At 36.8% G+C, this 25775-nt stretch overlaps 2 protein-coding genes across 3 annotated transcripts in view; one reads left to right on the forward strand and one right to left on the reverse strand.

The window, feature by feature from the left end:
* Positions 1-5134, reverse strand: part of LOC137283272 (DNA ligase 1-like) — an 82576-nt gene extending 77442 nt beyond the window's left edge. For both annotated transcript variants that reach the window (XM_067814714.1, XM_067814713.1), the window contains exons 1-2: positions 4766-5134; positions 1661-1711 (exon numbers count right to left, since the gene is read on the reverse strand). In XM_067814714.1, the coding sequence (XP_067670815.1) occupies positions 1661-1711; positions 4766-4782 (68 nt within the window). In that variant the 5' untranslated portion in view covers positions 4783-5134. The remainder of the gene's footprint in view (positions 1-1660; positions 1712-4765) is intronic.
* Positions 5128-25775, forward strand: part of LOC137283278 (transmembrane protein 184B-like) — a 39461-nt gene continuing 18813 nt past the window's right edge. Inside the window, exons 1-2 of the mRNA XM_067814728.1 lie at positions 5128-5285; positions 7076-7315. Of these exons, the coding sequence (XP_067670829.1) occupies positions 7076-7315 (240 nt within the window). The 5' untranslated portion in view covers positions 5128-5285. The remainder of the gene's footprint in view (positions 5286-7075; positions 7316-25775) is intronic.

Below are 25775 nucleotides of genomic sequence, written 5' to 3' on the forward strand. Positions count from 1 at the left end.
CATTTTCGCCCGACAACCACTGTTTTGTGTAGCGAGCAGTGTGTTTTGGGTCATTATCATGCTGGAAAATCCAATCATCTTCATACAATGTTTGTGCTGTCGGAAGAAGGTGACCATTTAGAATGTCAAAGTATCTTTCTTTTGTCAAGTTTCCCGTGAAAACACACAACGGCGTCACTCCGCGAGCCGATATGCCACCCCACATGTGAAACTTCGGGCTATGTTTTGGTCGCTGGTAGATAGGTTTGACAGTATCTTTGGTCCAAATTTTCACACAATTAGGGAAAAGCCAAACAGAACTTTCATCCAAAAAGAAAACATTATCCCAATCTTGATTTTCATGAGCCCGACACCAGTTTAAACATTTTTTCCTTTTGTGCATCTTTCATCAACGGCAAGGGAATTCCACGTTTTTTCACCCAATTAAGTCTCTGTAATTCCTGCCTAACTGTTTCATTGCATACCTGAGGACTTCCTCTGCTAATCATTTCATTTCTGATGTTCTCAACACTTTTCAATTTGCCCCTACTCACAATCTGCCCAAGTCTTCGGCGATCCACAACACTGAATTTCCTAGGCCGACCTGCCCCTGCTTTGTGCTCTATCCTGGTTCCTGTTTGAATATTCTTCAAAGTTCTGTATACTGTAGACAGAGGAATACCATGTCTACAAGCTAACACTTTAGCATCAGCCTCACCCCTTTCAAAATCATCTAGAATGAGCTTTCTTTTCTCTCTTGCTGTAAATTCTGCCATGTCAACACAGGAAGCCGTCTGCTCAGACAAGGGAGATAACTCTTGACGTCATGAGCTGCCTTCTAAGCCTTCAAGAGTTGTCTCCCTTATTTAGTATGCTTAGTGCATAGTGAAGGCCCTTTTTCCAATCTTAGCATCATTAGAAAAGAAACAAAGATTTTCTCAATAATTTCTGGGAACACTGTAATACAACTTTAATGTTACGCTAGTTATAGCACATCCTCATTATCTCTAGTGTATACATATCGATAAATCTACAATTTACTATCCATTCTTCATTCTGAAATAGAACTGCACATGGATAAAATGGACTCAGCGCTTTTGAGCAATTGCATTGATAAATCTCTTTCTCTCTCTCTGTGTCTCTCTCTCTCTGTGCGCATACCCTGGATGCATCTACGCCTCAGCCAAATGAATTTATTACCTCCCTTAGCTGGCTTTTTATCAAGTCAAGAGTCTGCACTAAGACGTTGAGCATACCAATCACAACTTTCTTTCACCTTTTAAATTATCTAACTAATTAAACTTGGAAACACAAATGATGCAGAGATACTCTGAAAGAGGTAGGAGTTCTTGTATATTTGGCAAACATTTCGCACCTGACAATTTGTTTGTACGATTCCCCCAAAACAGAGTCACACTGCCAACAAACCTTCGCATATGCAACCACTAACTTTATTGACAATGACACTGTCAAGCCTGGTTGTAACAGCGGTTTAGCTGACTGGCTTCAGTGAAAATGGTGGAGCCAGCAAAGGGAGGTTATAACATTATTCATTCTGGGTATGGTGGAGTTTTATCAGAACATATACACTGGAGATACCAAGGATGCCAATATGGCAGCATCTGGTAAATGGGCCAGAGTTAAACATCTGCAACCAAGGCATCAATACTGCTGAACTTACTTGACAGTTTCTTCAGGATCTTTCTCCTTCGTCTTTGAACTAAAGAAGGACCTGAAACAAAAGTGCAGGTCACATGAGTGGATGAGTGATATGTCACATGTAGCCGTCACATCCAGTATTTGAAATAATCGCCAGCCCAGAGGTCCACCGCTGGATGTTTTCGTATCAGGCCAGCAGTTTCAAATACATTCAAGAACCATCCATGATTCATCAACATGATCAATGGCAACACCAGCCTTTACTGAAATATATATTTTCTCTGCGCCATAGTCTTTGCTAATTGCTTTTGTAGAAACCGTGTGAAACTGTGTACAGTGTAGTGTATTTTGTTTTCATTGGTTTTTCATTCTCAACAAGTAACTCGAAAGCGTAGTTTGCCCAAGGAGACAACAAAATAAAAGAAAGGTAGACTGGCAATTAAGCATGTGCAATACATGCTGACCATGGTGTGACCATGTTTAACACATGTATCATAGCGCAACTTAGTTCAGCAAAACAGCACCACGACATGACCCGTGAGAAGAAATTGCCCATTTCAATATTTAGATGACAACCTGTTTCCCTCTTGTTTCAAATGGAATGTTCTGGAGGGCATTCCCATAGATGCAAATTGGGGTCATTTGTCAAGTCGTGGCTCATCTAATACTTGTCAAGCAGTAGTTTGGTATTGTTGCTTTTGTTGTTGTTAATTTAAATGGAATTAGAACATGGCACTCAAATGTTTTTATTGTGAAGTTTCTTGATTTAGTGTCATGACTAATCTCTAAGGGATTATTGGAGAGTTTTTGTTGTAAGTTTTTAAAAATCTAATCAAAACATGGGATACTTGTTTTTTGTTGTACATTTTTAATTATGAATGAATGTGAACTTGTGTAAATGCTGAACAAATGTGAACTTTTTATTAATGATATGATGATATATGTGTTTCAATGCTATATGTGTCAATAAATAAAGTGAAACCTCTCTATATATTCTAATCACCGTTTCATTAATGATATGATGATATATATGTTTCAATGCCATATGTGTCAATAAATAATGTAAAACCTTGCTAAACTTTTTTTAACTTTTTGTCATAGTCCTTTTGACTTTCACCTCAGACCTTTTAACTTCGCACTTCTCAGCCCTTTTGTCCCTTGGCCCTTTTGACTAGTTCCCAAGTAGTATTGTGCATCATTAAATATTTGTTACTTTGGCTGAAGGGGTCGCTGTCGGCACAGGTACTATAGAAATGTACCAGTGGTACCTTTTTGTATACAGAAGAGTACCTTAGTCAAAGTGAATGTACAGAATCATACCCTTGGATGATCCAATTCTGCATCACGATCAGTGCTTAACTGGTTTCTCAAACACCCACTTTTATTCCTGAATGATAAAGTGGCTGGAGTGCAAGTTTGAGGCCGATTTCCATTAGCCCAAAATTTCTACATTAAAACATTTCACCGTTTATTTAACTTCTGACGTTTTTGGTCTCCCGATTTTGTGTGAACAAAGTATTGAAAATGCAAAAGGAATTCAAATGGTACTATTACATCTATCTACTATAATGGATTAGGTCCCTTTCCCTAACCCTAACCCTAACCCTAAACCCTTGAATTAATTCCAATAAATAGAATAAATTGACCAAACCAGCACGAAAATGGCTGACGTGTCCAGCATAATGTATTCTCAACGCTTTGAAAAAAATAAATACGAATAAACTCCATTTCAGTGTAATGATGCAAATTACTGAATGAAAAAGATATATGTGTATATTAGTTTACATTTGTAATTTATTTGATCCAAATAACTAAGTTTGAAACCAAAATATAAAATATATTTAGATTATTCAATTTGACCAAAACTGCGAATTATACAATATGGCAAAATGTGACTAGTTTAAGGCATTCAAACTAAATTCAAAATATGCAAAATATGAAAATACACAAAATATAACACCTCAGCACCTCTTAATACAAAGAAATGAGCATATTAGTCAAAAGAGAAAATATTTTAAATTGGTGCTTGCGAAAAAATTGGGCATCTGCCGGTGATCTACTACTGGAAACTCACAACATTGTTGGGTTTCTGCAATAATATGGCTGGTAGAGATCAGTAAGCGGAGCTCATACGCTCTTGCTGAGCTTGATGACCTTGTTGCTTTGACAGCGTCATAGGGCATTGTTTCGAGAACATGCTTTTAAACAAGGTCACATGCAATTACGTAAAAGAGTATTTTGGCGTGTCTTTAATGTTTGTGGTGCTGTATTCTAAAGGTCAGCCAAACAATTTTTAATGCCCAGAAAGTGCTCAAGGTCTGGAACAACAGAACAAACCAGTTTCGGTTTGGCTTGAGAAAGTGGACTCATCTGCCGTTTTGGGTACTGGGTACGTTTCTGTATTCTTACTTTGGCTAGGGTACATTTCTGTATACAGAAAAGTACCTGGGTAGTACCTGTGCTAACAACGATCCCTTTAGCATTACTTGAGTTACTTTTTTTTAAGTGAAATGTAATAAAATACTGGAATATCATGTCTTCATGGATGATCAACTTCTTTACTATACAATGGTGGTGTTTCGGTATAGATACTTATACTGTTTATATGTATCTATAGCGAAATGTGCCACTGTACAAAAAAGAAGTTGATCATCCATAAAGACTTCTCATTCCTATTGCTTTTCAGCTTCTGCAATGCCTCTCAAAAAGTTCATGCCATCAGTTTTTATACAACTGCATAAAATTTCAAATCTTGATAAAGGCACAATGCAGAATGGACTCGTCTTGTGGTACCTTTCTGTATTCTTATTTTGACTGCTGAACGGTTCTATATACAACGATCCCTTCAATTAGTAATGTGTGCAAATATATGTTTACAAAATCAGTTAATAAACCACCGTAACTACATGTCTGGTTTTAATTTGTATGCAAATTCTAAATACAAGAGGTCGTTTTCTGCTTGATCTTTAGAGGGAGAGAAGTGTTTCTGCCAGATAAGATCGGTGACATTTCAGCCTGCGTCCGTACGTCACTAACCAGATCAAATTGAATTTTATGATCACGATTTGTTTTCTAATCGACAACTATCGGGTCGATCCTGACTACGGAATGTAACTAACATACTTACATAATTGATTTCTGCATGATGGCGGTTTAGTGTATAATGCCAGAAATATTATTTACTTTATTATTGTTATCACGAAAACTGCACACACAGTTCCCGCCACTTTCCCTTTCTGTATTTATCTTCGATATTAGAAACGCCAATAAGGGAGGTAACTGATGGAAGTGGCTATCAACACAAGCGTTATTAAATGAAAATGCATTCACTACGACGTCTGTATAGAAACTCTTCAGCAAGTAGTCAAAGTTACGATTGCCAAAGCGATTTAGTTCTATCAAAACGGAAGATTGCGTTAGAAATGTGTTCAGGAAAGTCTTGAATCTGTCAGATTAATGTTTCGCGTCATCCTCAGGTGCGCGTACGTCACTTCCTGTTATCGCCATTTGCTATCGGAAGATATATTGACAATTTTGTGTGTCAAAACAGTGCTCTGTTTATATTGGATTTATATTTGTCATACGTTTGGATGATCTGAATTATGAAATGAAGATCGTGCGTACAAATATCTAGAGAGAGCAGGAGGGTATGTATTACCGATCACCAGCTTTGAAATTAGTCGAAACGAAGTGACAGACGGAAGGCAAAAATACTCCTTCGAACGCAACCAGTCCTGAATGCTGTTTGGACACTTGTTCAGTTTCGAATAAATCAGCTGTTGATACAATTCATATTTATGATCATAATAATTTCACGATTGTTTTGTAATGGTGCGCCTGTGAACAGGAAAGGTGCATTACGTTTTACATTGAGTATTGATCAAGATAATGGCTACATCATTAATTACATGATTTGTTCTGAAGCCACGAAAGCGTTTAATACCATAACTATTTTGCGGTTGGAATTATCCAAGAAGATGTGAGTTATGCTTGACATAATGAAAACTTCACCCTGTGGTTGCTCGAGTGAAAGAGTGTGAACCAGCTTCATATCAGTCACGATCCCTTTACAGTCATTCATTTAATTTAAGCACAGGACCTTGTCAGTGTTTCAAGCATATAGGTTTATTTCTTTCTGCCAGTTGTATGTGTGTGCATACACATATGCAAATACAAAAAATGATGAAACAGGAAACATGTTTTTCTGTCAAAGTGGCAATAAGGTTGATGGAGAGAACTGAAAGAGTGACCTGAATGTACTTTATAAACATGATAAAATGTTCATAGATTTTCATAATGGTTTTAGTTTTCAGACCATTTTCAGTTCTGATATACATCAAATGTCAAATCACAGTAGCCGATACCCACCATGGATTGAAACCTGATCTGACAGGTTTTCAGTTACTATGATTATAAATTAAGATGTGAGATTACAATAATGGATTGTCTGAAAGAATGTATTTGAGTTTCAGTTGGTCCCAACTCCTAAGACTGTTTGAAATATGTCACATTTCAATAGCCATTTGGTGTCATGTACTGTGTCACAGTGTGTGTCATAATGATAATGATGTGCAGTGCTGAACTCCCTTTTGTGATAGCTACTTCACTCTTACAAAGTTAATGTACCGCATCCTTTTAATAACTATATATATTGAGAGTGAAATTTGGTATGGCAGTTCAGTAACAAGCAATGTTTAATGGCTGTTGTCAGTGTTTCATATAGACAATCAGCTCAAAACACTACACCAAACCCATTCTGCTTCAATCAATATCTTAACTGTCACAGTTTGTGTTCGGGATATTTGTGTTCAGTTTTATACTGGTAGAATTATTATAAATGTGCTTGGACTTCTAACATTGATCTAGATAGCCTGTAAAGTAAATTTTGCATTCTGTTCAAAATTCAATTTTGTTTATCCAAGTTCAGTAAGTTGTCCAATGCTATGTTACCTGTGAAGATAGTAAATGACTACCACTGTACCAGTAATGACTCAAGAAGATTCAGGTTAGATTTGGTGATCATTAACCCATGCTTGTCTTAAGAGGTGACTAACGGGAACTAGCAGGTGGTCATGCTCACTGACTTGATTGACACTTGTTAGCATATCCCAATGAGTAGATCATTACTCATAATGTTGATCATTGGATTGTCTGGTCCAGACTCAGTTATTAAATATTTACACACCATTGCCATATACTGATGTAGCTGGAGTTTTGCTTAGTGCTGCACCAAACAACAATCAATAGATCAGTCTATGTTATGAAGAGTTGCCATTATGAGGGACTAAAAGTCAAACAAACCCAAATACTATTGTGTTTTTCTTTTCATACATATCATATATATGAACATCATGTGTAAATGTATTGTTAATCAGTTTATGTTTTGCCATGAAATAAGAACTGTTGTCTATAACATGAGTGTGTGTTCTTGTTTCAGATGAGTTCAGAAAACACCACAGAGTCAAATGGGGGCAACTCAAGCATTGCCCCCTCAGTGACATCATCCATCGTCACTAAAATAACAACAGCTATGGTGTCTGACGTTACAACAGAGCCGTTGGTCCCCAATGGCACTACCAATGCGACACATCAACCTCTCATCTTCCTACAAACCCAAGCTGCTCAGGGAATTGCTGGAACCTTTGCTGTGGCAGCCATACTTATCACATGTCATCAGGTAGGTTATTTAATCACAGAATTAAGGTTGTTTGTTCTTGTTTTTGTTTTAAATATTCAATTTCACTTCATGTTACAAAAAGCTTATGGACGTGTGAAGATTTGGGATAGAATAGGTCTTCATCAATCCATTCTTGCCATAAAAGCTGACTATGTTTGCTGTAAGAGGTGGCAAACAAAATCAGGTGGTCAGGCTCGCTGACATGTCATTAGTTCTCAGCTGCACAGATCAATGCTCTTGCTGCTGACCACTGGATTGTCTGGTCCAGACTCGATTATTTACATATAGATGGAATATTGCTTAGTGTGTCATAAACTAGACTCACTATGAAAGTTTATGATATTCTCTCTGCATTTTCAAAACACCAAGGACTACAGACAGATGAAACATAGATGGCAGGCTGGAATCAGGGTTATTGTCATTGTACATGTTATGGTGTTCAAGGAACTCTGACCAGTGAAGGATCATAAGACAGAATATCAGAGTAATTGACTGGTGTCATGTCAGCTAAAACATAGGTATTTTTTGTTACATATAGCAAGTGACAAGCACAAAATTTGAGAGGTCCAGGTGTCATTGCAGAACTAGGGAATCAGGGGAGGCAGTAAGTCTTCACATTTAAATATTAGGATTGTAACAGAGACCCCTTTACTTCCATTGGTCTGGACCCAGTTCCTTGGAAATAATTGCTGGTGTGTGTGAGGTGAGTATAGTTACCAAGGTAACCACTTTCCAGTCTCCTCTGGGTAAAATAAGATGGTATAATTTGCAGTTACATGACAACAATTGTCTGATGCAAGATATTTGAGCTGGTGATAATTCCATGGTAAAATAGGTACAAGGTCATCCTGATGCCCCCTTCCATCAAGACCTGGTGAAAGTAGGACTATGGTTTCAGTGCTTGGGTCATCATACCTCTGTATTGCCAGTAGTACTATGCTGGACAAAAATAGTTAGGGATATATGTAAATTTTGAAATTATGAATAACAATCTATTGATTCATTGGCACACTGATGAAATATCAACCATAAGAAATACCAATGTTCTTAACTCATTTTGGCCAGTATATATTCATCAATTGGTTTGACCATACCAACACATTTTATGTTTCATGTTTATGGATTCAAATTGTTTTGGTTAAAATATAAAAAAATTATTCTTTTATAATAAAATATGTAAAATGTAACTGCCTTCAGTATCCACCAGCTTGTATTAGTCATCCAGGTTCATTGTTAAAATTCATTTGGAGTATATTGAAAATATTAGTGTAACTGTTGTGGCAATGTTACATGTTCTCCATCTTCACATAGATTCCCCAGTTTGCAGCTGTTACTAATGTAATCTGATATGGCTGTCACAGACAGTACAGTAGAATGTAACAGAATATTACACTGTCAGTGTTTATAACATTTTTTATGAAAACAGTTAATTGGATAGGAAACATTTTCATTAAGAGGAGTGAGTTGTTCCATGTTTTTCAAAACATGACTTCCCTAGAGGTGTGATAAAGCAGGGCTCCATTTTGTGCTTTCTTACTAGCACTGGTTTAATCCATATTACAAAATGCAACCTAGTTGTCAGTCTAACTTGCACCTGGTGCAATTTTTGAGTAGGTAAACCTCTGAAAAAAAAACATTTAAATGATTGCATCTACATTATTATTGTAACATTTTGCAATAAAAGCACTGTAGCTAGAATTTGGCAACATAGGTTACACCTGGAGCAGCTGTGTTAACATGTCTTACGTTGAGGCATGTACTTTGTAAAGATGGTGAGAAGTATATGGTTACATTCAGGCACAGATCTGATCATATCCCAGCCTCCTCCTTCAGTTGATGCCTTGATCACTGTTATATAATAATGCCTCACTGATACCTTGCAATTGGCCAGGGTTACATAACTTGGTTTTGGGATCACCTCAGGTGTAATGTCATTATCTTGTTCAGTCTTTATGACCAGTTAGTTCAGTTGGGTAGTCAACCTTGATGTATGATGTAGATGTCCTTGTGTAATTAGAATTCAGATTTTACACATAATAGATATGACAAAACATAACTAGAATGGGCAGAATATTTCTACAGCTGACAAGTCAGATTCAGTGTGTATAGATGCTCAGTATGCATGGAGTTTCCAAATGAAAGCAGCATCCTGCAGTCAGAATAATGGTTATCATCAGAATAGTCATGAATGTACATCACTGTTGAAAACTGGATTACCATGGAAACATGAATTATATTGTTACTTGTGGGACATTAAAAGTCAACACAATATTGTGGGAAATCCTTCAGCAATCATACATAAGAAAAACAAAATTTTACTGCTTTTAGCACATTTGCGAAGATGGTCACCCAACTGATATGTTAGAGGTTGCTTACTGTCATATTAAGATTAATATCCCAAGGGCCTGGATTCTCAAAGCTCCTTTAGCTTTATGAAAGTTGTAAGTTAATGTTAATGTATGGCACTTTTGACTATCTTAGTGCTAAGAGAGCTTAAAAAATCTAAGCCCAGGCCTACAAACAAGTATTCAAACCCCAACTTTTCAAATACAGACACCAGATTATCGCTTCTGCAGTTGATAGGAATGAGTGAGTGAGTGAGTGAGTTAGTTTTATGCCACTCAGCAAAATTCCAACTATATGACAGCAGTATGTAAATAATCCTCTATGGACTAGACAACCCAGTGATCAACATCATGAGCAACAATCTACACAGTTTGGACATGATGACATATGTCCACCAAGTCAGTGAACTTGACCACCCAGTCCTATTGGTTGCCTCTTACGACAAGTATTGAATACTGAACATTTATTCTTACCGGATCTCCACAGGTATAGTTGATATGAGTAGGTGATTTACTAATGTTTGATCGAAATGTTATGGAATATTTGTTAAGGATGACTATACATGTGATGAATATATTTCCTGTGTGAAACAACTCTCTTTCCTGATGACTAGATGCCATTAACAGCAAATTTGAGAGTTGATATCCCAGATGAATTTCTATTTCAAGAGCCCTGCACAGACTGATGTCCTGCTAGGACAGGCATGCTTGGGGCTGAATGTTCTGTCCTTTTAGTGTTTAATCCAGGAAGGAGTAGCCTGAGATGCAGCGTAAATCCATAATAATTTGATTCTGACCTGGACACTGTGTGATCAATATGATGTCCATTCAGTCGGGTGGGCAGTGAACGTGCCAAGTAGCCTTGATTGGTCTGGTGACAGAGAACGGTCAGGCAGTGTTCACTAGGCCTCAAATGTCTCAGTGTACTTCAGATGTCTCAATGTGCTTCTGATTTCTCAGTGTTTCGGACATTTCACTAGCCCTTATGACAGAAAATGACCAGGAAGCAGGATATAGTATTGTAAATTGATATTGTTAGTGTGATACTGTGAAGTCAACAATTTTCCAAATACTAATGTGCTTTCCAAGCATTTGCATCTTGGCAGAATGTTGCCTTTCATTCACTTGTCAGGGTTTCAGAATGTGTCCCTGGTAAAGTTGCACGGTATTACCTGTATACAAGTATATCACAGTGCACTTTTGAAACGATATATATTGCAATCTTTTTTCTGAGAACCGGTATATTGGTTAAAGAAAATATGAAGTTTTTGTGATAATCTTTATGGTTTCAATTAAAATCTACTCATACAATTGTTCACGACATTGCATAAAAAGGAAAATGGTATCCATGACAATGCAACCTAATTTTGACATTGCTGTTATCAGAACCATAACATATATGTTTAGGGACTTATTGAAACAGGATTGACATGTAGAATTAGTGCCACTCACTGTCAAATACTTAAGGTCCCAATATATCACAATACACAGCGCAATATGGGTACCTGTGTCGCAGTTTATTGCAGTACAGTTTTGTTGCCAATATAGAGCCCTAGCCCCTGGACATACAGCGAACAAATTTTTCATCTGCACATTTGCACCTGCCAGTGGTCAAATAATCTGCTTTTTATGGCTAACTAAAATTTGAGTTGGGACTAATTGACTGTGTGGAATCTGCTAAAATGTGAGGTTTAATTTGGGATGTCATTTGTTGGAAATGTTTAATTTTGATGTTATGGTCTATTAGTTAATCATTAATTGATATTTTCTGGATGATATAGGTGAGCTGCCTAATGTGAAATATGACATAAGCTGATGTAGTTTATGTTTAAAAAAGAAATTTCTACCTTCTGATTGTCCATCACAAATAAATATTTTTATTGCAGTGAATTGTCAGTTCAGTGATGATAGTTATACAGGAGCTTCCAGTCAGTATCAACATGTTAAAAATCATGATATATAGTGACATTCAATTACATCCCTGTGTTCATAATATGTATTCATAACATGAAGAAAGGTTACACCTAAATCAGTTGTCTTTTCTTTGCTATGAAAAGAGGATGATTTAGAAAAATTCTAATAACATATTAATTTGAAGCTTTTATTAATCAACCACTAGGTAGAGAAGGCTTTTGAAAGCCTCCAAAGTGTGAAAATGGTAAGGTAATATACAACAGATCCTCCTAACTGGTATGAACTGAGGGCAAGAGGACATGAGTGCTAACATAACTCCAATGTTGAGCCGTTTTCATTTATTCAGACACATTGAGCTGCTCCAGTCTCCAGCCATGCATGTGTTTGTATGTTATGATGCAGGTCAATATGATCTATAACATGATGGGTGCCTGGGGGCATGCTGCTGATAAGTGAGTTGATTGCCCATCAGTGGGAGTCACTGGCAGTAGGCATTGTTGTTGTAGAAACGTTCACAGAAAAAAGACAGTAATGTAAGGGCACTGCTTCACAATGGCTGTTGTATTTACCTGGCTGGAACTTCAGTATCCCACCCAACCAAGCATGTAGGAAGATATTTGGGGGTCCAGAGAAATGAAGTGATACCTGTCAGTTACTTGTTTATGTTAGAGATCAAATCCTACTGTAATAGTGGCATCATACAAGAACGAGATATGAATGCCGTATCATGTGATGTTAACGCACATACTGTATATTGTGGTATAAGTAGATCTGCAGTATGTAGCCTTTGGTTCAGTATACTGTAATTCAGTAACAAAATTTTCATTTTTTGTGCTGTCATTTCTATCTAGTCATAAATGTCAGGTTTGTTCATTCAAAATAACAAAGATTGTGGTTATTATTTATTCATGTTATCAAGCATTGTAAGATTTGGCTTTGAAATTTTTCTACATTAAGATATCGCATATACCGAAACAAATTGGACCGAAGAGAAGGCCGTGAACTGCGATACATACCTTACCATGGGTTACAGGGGTGTACCATTTCACCCCTAGAGAGGTTTGATGATGATTCTCAACTGAAGATGATCAACATCAGCGAGGATGTTGATCGATAGTGCAATACACACTGTGTACATGCATGCATGTTATTTTTACTTCTGAGGTCTGCATGTTTTAAAAGTGTGAATTTCACTTCTGATGTTCTTAAGTTGGGGAATATAATAAGCACATGAACAGTTTATGGCACGAAGTCTTGACAGTGACACCCAGTGTTTTTGTAACATCCTCCTGACATAAAACATGATGTTTGTGTAGTCGAAAAGATTTGTTGTGGTCCACATTACATTTTCTTTTGTTCTTGTTTTGTGGTCATTGAAGGGAAGATTTGACCTTTTCACCATTCATCACAGGACCATGTGAACTTGCAAGGTCATGTGTTAGCAATGCTCTACCATGAATTCCAGGTGTTTCCTGTTCTTTCAAGTGTTTGACCAAACAACACTAAGCATGACTTGTTTTCCATTGTAAATTAATGACAGGTTTGTTAGAGATTCTGTCCCTTTGACTTGTACTCAGCCATATGATCTACTTTGAGTATGAGTCTATTCCAAGACTGGACATTGCTGACCCCCCAGAATGTATTTTGAAAATGCTTCATGAATCCCCTCCTGTAGAGTAGGTACCTCAGGAGACTTCTTCTTCTTTCTTCTTCTTTCTTCTTCTTTCTTCTTCTTCTGTTGTTATTATTCTTTTAATGCTTTGTGTGTGTTGAGACAAGATTCACTATGTGTTTTCCTTGGGCTAATGTCTTCAAGTCTTCATATTCAAGTATTGGCATTAGTGTATCTCTGGGGCAACACAACCAAAGATGTCAACTTCTTACACAGCAGACCTCCAAGTCCTGTCACAAGTTAGACACACAAATGATCTCTTCAATGTTGCTAATGATCTGAATGTGACCCTAGAATTGCCACTGTTTTTTTCGCACATGAAATATCACTGCTGTGGTCTTAGAAGGGTAATCTGCAATGGAGAGGAGTTGTTGTGGTGGCCTAACATAAATAGAATCCTAACTTTAACAAATGGTTTGCTGAATTTGCATAGAATTTCAGTGACAAGTTAACAGTAAAGTGATTGAGAATCGAAGCTTCTTACTGGTTACAAGGAGAATGAAGCTATGGTTCAAGACATTCTCACTGGTGAAATAACTGTAGAGAGACTTTGGGATTGATTGAGGAGAATGTGCATGTGAAACTTGATGGGTAATGGCCGACATTTTATTGCCGTAGATGAGTAAATTATCATCATCATTTGTGAATTTTGAATTGACTAATATTGTGTGCATGAATTTTTAACATACACCATGCATTATGATTAAATATTCAGGCTGGTAGAAATTACGTGCACTCGGATTTATTTTTCCATTGGCAATATTCTACATTCTCCGATATTGATTAATTTTGGATGAAGATGTTATTTTGAAATGAAGTCCACACATCTGGTAGTTTGGCAGTGCCAAGAAGTGTCTTGTGCCTTCATTGCAGAAGCAAAACACTGTTCAGAAATGTCCAGAAATAGGAATCTTACAATGGTTAGAACTAGAAACTCAAAACACAGTCAATGAATATGGTAGGTCAGTGAAGTGACCTTGATTTTATCACTTCACTTTTGTTCTATTCAAATTGTCAATGAATAATTACCAATTGGAATAGAAACAAAAGCACCTTTTGTTTCAGACTACAATGTGAAGACTTGTAGTTCATAAATAGAGAATGGAAACTACCAGAGAACACAAATAAGGTCATGTATATCTGTGAGGGTCTTGTATTATCATTTGTTTACTGAATTGATTATTTTTCTGAAAAAATGGAGACAGTAACTAATTTCCATATCTATTGTCTAAATTGAGTTTCTGATGAAAAAAGAACAGGGTTCAGAAATGTTGTTTCTTTCTGTGTAGCTTCTATCCTTCTTCGATTGTTCTAGGTGATTCCTTTGTAACAAGTAGTTGCCTCCAGTCCTGTGTTATAGGTTTATGCTACTCTTTACGCCAGCCTTTCACGGCAGTAATTGGAAATCTGTTCATGAGGCGGTCGAAGCAGACTCGTCTACTGCATAGCAACAGAATTACCGCCAAACTCGGGAATATTAAACGTTTTCAGTCTTACTTCATCATTCTGATGCATTTACCTTCTTTACAGGTTTTAGCATGCGTTCATGTTTGAAATTTGTTTCTGTTCAGCATAACTAGCACCGGAACACTAGGTCGTGTATTGATTGCGTGGCAGGAGGGAAGAAATGGGGAAACCATATGGCACGAGCCTGGAGGAGATTCTGGCATATTGGTGTAGCAGAACTCAAAGATACCTTGTAGCTATTGCGGCTTCCCACTGAAAGTTTTCTTGTGTGTTTTTTTCCTTTGAAAGTGCTGAAAACCTTCATGTGCCACTGGCTGTCACATAGCAAGTCCTTCAAGGGGTGCACACTTTGGTAATTGGGTCATGCTCCTCGGAAAGAAACCATTTTAACTTTTAATGCAAGGTTCTGAACCTTTACTCCAGTATGTTTGTATTGTCTGCCTGCCATTACTTTGGCTAATGTTGGGGAATTTTCATTGCCGTAGAATATAATAAGCCAAACATATTTACTCACAGTACTCTGCTTTCAAACACCTTTGCATTTATACTGGAATAAGTATATTTTTAAAATTCTTTTTATTCATTTTTATGTTGGCCAGACACTTGTCAAATCTGTCTCCTAACAGCCACACTCTTATCTTGGAGTGTATGCAGTTGGCTGTAAAATTATAGCTAATAGATTTCATTGCACAGAGATAGATGTTATCGAACGCCAAGAGAGCAAATATTGTCTCATGTTTCATTTAAAAGCATATGTGTTTTGAGAATGTATCATATATATGGCAGTTATTGTAAGCAGTATATTCCTTCAAAATAGTGTGTCCATCTTACCTATGAAAAAAATTGATATACCATTGTCTTTGAAAATGAATGGCTCATTTGAAAGGTCATTATGTGTGTATATTTCATGCAATGCTCTTGAGAATGTTGTTACAATATTCATGCAAGACAGAAAAACGTTATGCACATTCTGAAGCTTATTCAAGCCTTTTGTGTTGCTTACATTTTATAGATAACCAAGATTTTCCCAGGGTCCAACAAATTTAGTGATTTTATATAAAGACTTAACCTTAAAGGCTTGAGTTTCTACACAAGATACTGAAAACAGAAGAACTGACTTTGTTATTAATGTTAATCTTTGATAGACTATAACAGAAGAAGTTAGTTTATTCTGTAGGTGAACAGCACCAGTCACACAGGCACCATGGGACGGGGTTTCTCATTCAAATACAGTGTTAAAAAGATTATTACCATTTTAATCAAAATTGAAGACAAGACCTATCGTGAAAAACAAGTTGTAATAACAGGGATGTACTCTATTACATATTGTTAAAATCCAGAATGTAATCATGCAGCCTTCAGTGTTGATTGCAGACACACATAACACCAAGGATTGACAGTGTTTTTCAGGTAATGACGTTCTAGATTCTTGCTGTGGAGACAGGACACTTAATTTGTCTGGTGGTTGTGTTTGTTCAGTATCAATGTTGTAGTTAATCTACAGTACAAGCACACACTTGATTACTGACACAGTAGTGCTCAAGCATGCAGGTGCTGTCTCATAAACTGAGGAGATGGTAGCTACGGTGTGTGGAAGCTGCGGTGGCAGAGTGGGTTATAATATAATAGCTGACTTTCAATCTGTCTCACAATCCCTGAACCATATTTTTTTCCATACTGCCCAGCCTTCTATGCAGTGCTAAATTCCTAAATGGGGCACGACTAGATTTCTCCAGATTTTGAATCTCTGGTTAAGTTGGGCTCCTTTTCATTTTAACTGGGTTTGTTACTATCAAAATTATGTATATTCAGAGACTAAGCGTTAGTCTAGCTGACTTGTGTACTTGCCATTAGTTGTTCCCATCTATGGGTTGGAATCCTGTAGGAGACTCAACCTAAGAAATGTACTAAAATCTCTACTTTACTGAAAAGAGAAATATGAAATATGTAAATATGTTGGATAGGTACCATTGTTTCAAGGTCTACCATTGATTCATTGCAATCCATTTTTCTTGGTAAAAGTAACTTAAACTGCAGTGATTAGAAGTTATTGTAGCTGAAAGTATTATTGTGCTAAATTCCTGTTAAAGGTCCAATTATTGTAATTTGTGGAGCAGTTTCACAACAAACTGGTTGAGGTCTAATGTATAGTGTAGATAGCAGAAAATATACACAGACACCCACAGTTAATACTGACCACGGTAAATGAGGGGGTAGTAGTAACTCTTTTGTTTATTGTTAATTTCTCCCTAACTGAAAACTTGATGAATGCAGTGGTGTGAATGGCCTGTGACACAAAGATTCTATGAGTAAGGAATTGATCTGTCAAGTCATACGCAATGCTGCCTCTGACAACTGACAAGAGTGTCTTCCTCGGCTGGTAATCTTCTCATGAACAAATACTGTCAGCCATATGATAATTAATCAGTATGGATCAATGTGTATTCATTTCCAGTGTTGGAAATAGAAAGAAATTCCAGGGTTCATGTCACAACCCTCATGTAAGTAAGAACAATGTGCCAAGAGTAACATATTTCAGTTTTTATTTGCACATTTAGTATGCAAAGTCCATTTGTATTCAAGACCCAATTCTAAATGCCATTTTGTTACTGTTCAATGCATAAATATGTCACTACTCGGTAGTGATGGGAAATTTATTGATTTCTCTCTGACCTTTTTTTTTTTTCATTTTTGTGCAGTTACTGTTGTGATATTGATTGATTATCAGTCAATAAATGTTTTTTGATTATCAATTTGTATGATCTGTATTGATAGCCGGCACTAGTTTTTGTACAGTTATTTGTGTGACTATTAGAAGTTATGTTTAACTATAAGACAAAGCAAAGATTTGTATGACTTGTTGATAAAGTTGTTTTGATATTTTTATGAGTATCTTGACATAGAATAGCGTGGACAGTATAATGGATGATAGACCACAATAGGCATTGTACAAGCTATAGGAGTGATACTGCTTAGTGTTACTGTATTCATTGCTTGAAAAAAATTAGATTCATTGGACTCAAACAGCTGTTGGTAAATAATCAAGTCTGGACCAGACAATCCAGTGATCAACAGTATGAGTATCAGTCAACGCAATCAAGATAGGATTACATGTGTCGCCCAAGTCAGCGAGCCCATTTGTTGTCCTACACAATAAGCATGGCTTGTTGAAGTCCATTTCTAACCCACATCTTCACAGACGGAGTACATAACAGTTTCAAAAAGATTTTCTTTCTAGTATTTCAAAACTAGGACAACAAGCAGCTGTTTTTATCCAGCACAATTCCACCATTTCATGCAACAAGCAAATCAATACCGAATTCCTGGCTATGAACAAGCCCGACGCTACTCCCGAGATTAATGGAGGAAGGAGAATCACCATCCTCAAAATTTACCATCGACAATGCCTTCCACTGTCAGTTTGCATAACTTGATTCCTGTTTCACGTCTGCATGTTTTTAAAGATTTACATTCCAGTTTTGAATATTGATCTGTACACATACTGAAAAATCATGTGGAATGTAATACACTTTGCATCACTTTTACTTGGTGAAGTGTTTTATATGCTGTCATAGTGGACTGAATTTGATTAGGACTTGTCTTAATTTTTTAGATAGATTAACCAAGTATAGATTTTTGGACAGAAAATTAGATGATAAGTGAGATATTAACAAGAATTCATTTAGGGAGTCATGTTAGTGTATGTATGTCAATGTTTGCAGTTAAATCTTGAAAATTTAGAGTATTTCCATGTAACAAATATTCAAACACTGCAGGGGCAGTAAAGCAAGAAGCAAGAACTCTAGGTATGTCATCAGTGCCAGCTACAGTTATGTAGTCCCCCAAGTAATTTGGGAATATACTGTTACTAAATATGATAATTGTATATAACTGTTAAAAGAACAAAGAGTCTCTGTATTTCAAAGCTAAAAAGATAAGTATGGGTTGTTGGACTTGAGAAAATGTTGTAGCAATGGGGTGATCATAATATATCTTCTGTGGCAATGTGGTGATCATAATATATCTTCTGTGGCAATGGGGTGATCATAATATATCTTCTGTGGCAATGGGGTGATCGTAATATATCTTCTGTAGCATAGAACTGGTCCTCACAAAGTACCTACAAAACACTTTCTCTCCCAATGTTAAAACATTATCTAACTTAAATATTTTTTTTATGCATATGGCTGCTTATTGATATTAATGTAAGTTAACGAGATACGGCATAAAAAGCTTCTGAATAATTTCTTATTGGTTTTTGGAGTATTTGTTATGCTTCTGGTAAGAAAGGCTTTCTTACATCAGACAAATGCACATCTTGGATAGAATAAAAAAATTATCTTCACTTGATTGGATAACATGGGCACTGAATTAAGTAATACCATTGTCCAGTAAAACCTTTAACCTGCAAGAGGACAAACACTAATTCCTGATTCTTTTTATCTAAGTGTTAAATATGATTTCATTAATCTATTTTCTGAATACAGGACATGCATCTGCTGTGCCCCAAGTTTCTAGTTAGTCCGCTTGCATCTTGAACTGAGTATGAGAATATATACTTTTGTATTTTAGCTTTTAATGACCAGATTTATTCAATTCAGGTTGATTGATTGATCCCTAATGAGAATGTCACATTCAGCTATCCTTTGTTATGGAAACGTGTGAAAGAATGTCTATATATTGGCTTTCCATAATGTTTAAAGGTCTGCCTGAAAAGCTCTTTGTATGTTCGCTTATTAGATTTCTGGTACTTTACCAAGCAAATAATCATGTGATTTCCATGTAGATGGAAGTTGTAGTTAGTGGGTAGTTAGTGAGCTCTTGTAGCTTCCAGTGTTACTGTAACGAGGATACTGAAGGGGCATTTGTGTTAGCCATCCCAGGAGCATTGCAGATCCATCTTTCTCATGGTGACGTCAAGTTTCTCAACCGACTGTAGACTGACCAGTACTCAAAAATGTCAACATTTCTTCAAGGATTAGAATGTCTTTAGGAAGGTGTTACAATGCCACATGATGTAGTGAGAACTGAGGTTGGGTTTATCTGTGTTGGTGTATGACATTAGCTATTGTGTAATGGATTGATCAGCTCTTGGTTGTGTGGAGTGTGGGATTGTGTAGATCTGGTTTGCAACCTATCTGACCTTTAGGGAGAAGCTGAAGACCGCAACTGAAGGTTGATTGTCAATTGGTAATTGACTGACATGATTATACAGAAAGCAAACCTTTGAAATGTTTGTAGGTACCTGCATTTATAGATGAAGAGAATAGTGCTTTACATAATTTATTGAGTTTTCAGATGCATTAATCAACATTACTGATTGACCTCCATGATTGTACATGTATGGAAAAGAACACCTAGAGCAGAATAGAAGAAATACCACTTTGATTGGTATGGACAGGAACACGGCACTTACGCTTGTTGTTTGAAAAATGGATCAAAGAATTTTTAGGGACCTCTTTTAATATTATGTTTTGCAATGTTTTTGCTATGTTTTAGACAATCCAGAGGTTGCTACAATAGAATTGCTCCCATGACTGTCTATAATAGGCAGATTAGAGGATCAGAAAGTCTACCTCAGTGAGGACATACTGGTGGCAAATGGCTGGAATATAGCTAAGATTGGACTTACAGAACATATTCACTGGATTCATGAAACCGTGACAATAGCATTGAAAAACCCATTAAACATTGCGGAATATTGTTATTATTTTTATTATCGTTTTGGATATTTATATAGTGCAAATATCTAGGTTACTATAGTACATGCTCAAGGTGCTGGGATTTTTTGGGTTGTTTTTCCCTTATCTGACTGAGGAAATAACTGTACAAGAAGCATTTTGAAGGCCGACAATACCGGGGAATATTGACTATACATGGATCTATGGAAGCGTAGGTCAGCCTTGATGCTGTATTACATCCTGCCTTTATAATCTTCATTCATGCCTGTGCCATTTTGCAGACAATTATGTATCATTTTTGAGTTATAATCATTTGACAAGTTAAATTCAAAGTCGTCTCCCACACCCACAGTTAAGATATTGATGTGTCAGTTTGAAAAAGAAATGGATGATTTTCCCTTTCAAGGGTCATAGCACTTGTTATTATGTAATGACACAATTGAATGAGCTCACCTATCTGTTATATGTAACAAACTCGGTTACCTGTCTGACACAGGTATGTGTTCAGGTGAGCCAGGTGAAACATGGCCAGGTTGTCTGTGTGTGTTCTGCACAGAACACCAGGAAGTGTTTGATGTCAGCTCTTGTTTCACTTCTAACACAACATAACTTTCACTTTGATAAGAACAAACAACATTAGAGGAAGTGAACTACCTAGGAAACATTGCCGCACTCAACCTCTGCCACTGTGTCAGTCTTTTCTTCAAAATGAAAATAAGAAAAAAAGAATCTTTTCTAATAAAGTGTTGAAAGATTCAAAAGACCTTTCCATTCTATACCCCCAGGATCTTTCTTCTGCTGGCTTTAAAATTTCCTGTGTGTACTTTATTTTGTAGTCACATGCTGCAGTTCACATTTGCTCAGCAACAAGATAAACATTTGTTGATTGTGAAAGCCTTTGCAGTGGCAAATGAATTTCTTCGGTGTGTACTTTTGTGAACAAGGTGTCGATTTCCTCACTTGCATTCCTTTTTACTTTCTTAAATAAAGGTGCATGTGTACCTGGACTTTACTTATGTGTTAGGTGTATTGGTATTAGGTGCACAAGATCATCAGGTAAAAGCCTGTCGACATAATGCTCATAAATGTTGCTGTCAGATTACGTGTAACTAAAGACGTACTTACACATGGCCTGTATACACGTACATGCGTTTTGCCGGAGTTTGTTTTGTACAACGAGATGTTGATTGCAGTATGGGTGTGATCACTGTATGAATGAAGTCATTTTAGTGTGACAGTGACTGGAAATGTATTTTTGTCAGTGGGTGCCTAACTCAGGCTTACAACATCTGGAAGGGGTAACATGTATCCTTTCTGTGTATGAACAAACATGACACGCAATCAAACAAGTTATATGTAACGCTGTCACAAGTACCTTCTATATGTAGGAATATGTATCTTCTTTTCTGTGGCAGTCACCAGCATCAAACGTAGCTTTGTGTAAGAATAATTAAAGACTAATAAATTATTGTGTATATGTATTGTGTTTTAGAACAAGCAGTGTTGTCATGACACTGGTGAATTGCTCTCACTGTAACACAGCTCTCACAGTAGTGGTGGTATTGGCGTACTGCCATACAGTACATCATGATTGTAACATTTTAGTCATGACAATTTATTGTCAAAGTATTGTGCACTGAAGCTATGGTATGACACAAATCCTGCAATAAGAGTGGTGATATGACATGTCACAATACTAAACTCTTTGACTCTAACACCAACTATATACACCTTAACATACAAAAAAGATCATTTTGAAGTATTTCATCAAACTCTACAAGTAATTTACAGCTTTTATTCATAAGTGACATAATTAAGTTTGTACACAGACTTTGTGAATGTTAATAAAATGTGAGCACTTATAATGTTTGACACAGTTCTTCACACAAGAATTTCTGAGAAACTAATGAAAGCAAATTAAGTATGAATATATTTTAATCATCAAACAAAAGTGAGTCATTTTTGACAGTCAACATGATAAGGCAACATTCAAAATAAAAATGGATGTATCGTTGACCAATTGAAGTGTCATATTGGGATATACAACAATGTAAAACTTTGTATTGATTCACTGTATTGGCGGTCAGTGGATTGATGCACACCACCAAATAACATTAACACCCAGATATTTTGCATTACAATTGTTGAGCAGATATTGTTTTAATCCTTTTGATTAGTGAGGTGTATGACTAATGGGAGGACACCATTGAACAGCTGTATCATGACAGATTTAGTAAAGTAACATGGAAGAATTAGCTGGTTTTAATTGTTTTGAGTTATATGTCATTGTCAATATCATTGATGAAACCATTGGCTTTGATTGAAATATTTTGAAGATTTCTGTGAAAACGCCATCACCATTTTGAAATCTGAGATGTATATTTTTGACTTTGATCACACTGACTATGTGAATTATGTCGAAGTCTATCACAACTTGTCTTTTTTTTTGTAAATGTCTGGTATGTTTACCTGAAAACAATATGTATTATTGTATACATATAGTCTCATGATCACAGCATGACATCATCACTCTAAAGTTGGATTCCCAATGTTGGTAAAACACAGTTTCTGGTGCCCTTCCAGTATGATGACCTGTGAAGGCCCAGGGTAGAATAGGCTTTCAGCAACCTATGCTTGCCATAAAAGACAGTTGATTGTGCTTGTCATGAGAAGTGACTAACAGGATCAGGTTGTAAGGCTCACTGACTTGGTTGACACATGTCATCAGCACCCAGTTGCGCAGATCTATGCTCTTGCTGTTGATCACTGGATTGTCTGATCCAGACTCGATTATTTCCAGACCGCCGTCATTTCGCTGGACTATTGCTAAGTGCAATGTAAAACTAAACTCACTCATTCCAGTTTGATATTGTTGTAATATTGCCCAAATCTTCATAGAACTCAACTCTCCTGGCATTTGTGATGTGTCAAAGTTAAAGGCAAATTATATACAATACTGTTGCAAAACAAAGACATTTGTTGTTCAAGCCTTCCTGGATTTGAAACTCTATGCTGCTTGGCATGAATGGAGGAGGAATTGATTTTACGTGGAGGCTATAAAATAGCCTGTCCATCAGACTGGCTCATAAACATAATGCCTCTTGCATAGGTCTCCCGCTACTTTCATGTCCCTAGCCAATCTACACAAGGCATGAGAGCGTTAAATTGACATCCACTAAATGAAACAATCCCCATGGAAAATGTGACCAGCATGGTGAAGACTGACCTATAGGAGTGCAGATTATATAATGAACTGTGAAATAATTTTACACTCCATTGAAAACATATCCATCAGTTATCTGGCCACTGTCAAATCTGTTTGTCAGTTTTTAGAAAAACAGATTTTCTTGCAGAAAAGTAACGAGAATGATGATCGGAAAATATCACTAGGAATCCTTCCCCAGTTCCTGGTGATGACATTTTGTAATGGTGTAACCAGTGGGAAACGTATGTATATGGTTCTTGACATGCATTGATTTGATAGCTTATGCTTCTGACAAATATGTTTATTTTTTTTTATAGTCAAAGGTATGATCTGTGCCTTCTTTGAACCAGTAATGGATTTGGAGAAACCTTTTAAGAAATGAATTCAATAGTGAGTGTTTAATGACCAAAGATGTTTCCCATATTCTTGCACTATGTTACATATGTATAACTGAATGACTTAATGACCCGTGAAGGTCCCGGGGTAGAATAGGCCTTCAGCAACCCATGCTTGCCATAAAAGGCGACTCAGCTTGTCGTAAGAGGCGACTAACGGGATCGGGTGGTCAGGCTCGCTGACTTGGTTGACACATGTCATCGGTTCCCAATTGCGCAGATCGATGCTCATGTTGTTGATCACTGGATTGTCTGGTCCAGACTCGATTATTTACAGACCGTCGCCATATAGCTGTAATATTGCTGAGTGCGACGTAAAACTAAACTCACTCACTCACTCACTGAATGACTTAATCAGTACATGGACAGATTTTAGACAAGTGCTCAAATGGATCAATAAATATACGATCTGTGAAGATCTGGGTTAGAAATGGTCTTCAATAACCCATGGTTGTCATAAGACTACTGAGAGTCACCTGTTGGGATGTGGTGGTCTGCTTGCTGACTTGGTTGACACATATCATTGTATCCCAAATGCATAGACCGCTGCTCTATTGCTGAGAGTGAACAACAACCCAACCAGCCAATAAATATACAGGTAAATAGTTATGAAATAAATTAGAGTCACATTCTTTTGTGTCAAAAGGACCCTAGTAAACATTTCCAAAGATTAGATGTTTGACATTTTTGTAGATGGTGAACAATGAAAGGATACAAAGGACGAAGCTTTTACTTTGAAAGAAGTCCAACACAGCAGAGTTTGTCACAACTTGGTTGACTGCAATCAGTCCATACTGCTTGTATTGTCCATTGGGTGTTCGTGTATTTCATGATGAGTAAAGCTACAGTGTGATCAATTATGCATGCCCTCGCACATCCCATGGAGCATCTGCTTTGATTCTGGTAATGGCAGCTACATCCTACACATGTAATCACATTCTGGTAATCAGTAGATCCTTTCACACAGCCAGGTCATTGAAGACAACGCTGCAGACATTCAAGGGTAAATACATGAATTTTAATTGCAAACGTGTTAAGAAAGAGGTTCGTGACTTGGGGAGATGTTCTTGCAGTATCTTCTGCAGATGCTGAAACCAATATGATCTGGGAACTCTGTGTAATGGTTCAGCCAGGAAGATACATTCACCTTGACCTTCACAGTAAATGTCTGAAAACCACTCTGCAATTGATCAGTCTGGTGTGAAAATATTAGTGTAATTCGTATAGTTGTCTGTACAAACAGTGCATCTGTTACAAACTCCTCACAGTACACGTTAGTGGCACTTAAGTTTAATTAGATTGGCATCAGTTTTTGTTGCACTAAATTCACTGCTGAATTTTTGACAGCACTTGTCATCACCTACACATTAAGAATGCTCCAAAAGATTTTACATTCTGTTTGGTGATATAATTGTGAGTAAACACTTAGTATTCATTGAAAAACTTGAAATGTTTTTTCCAAAATCTTGTTGAGTGTGACCTGAAGTATTTCATTTAAAGCTGTCATAATGGAGTCTTTACTGAAAAAAAAGAGAGAACAAAATTGAATTGTGGACTAAAGTTAGGTATGATTTCTGGTGTTCCTGGGATTGGCACATAATGTTTTTCTGAAAACTCCACCCTTAAACTCAATAATAAAACAGATTAAAATTACTATACCACACAAACTCAAATGCTGTGCTGAGTATGTTCTCTGTGGTGCCTGTTATCAAATGTATGATGCTGGCTGATTTTGTTTCCCTCCTTATTCTCTTCTGACTATATTTTCTCACTCTTTAAGG

Source organism: Haliotis asinina, chromosome 5 (genome assembly GCF_037392515.1).
Source record: "Haliotis asinina isolate JCU_RB_2024 chromosome 5, JCU_Hal_asi_v2, whole genome shotgun sequence".
Lineage (NCBI taxonomy): Eukaryota > Metazoa > Mollusca > Gastropoda > Lepetellida > Haliotidae > Haliotis > Haliotis asinina.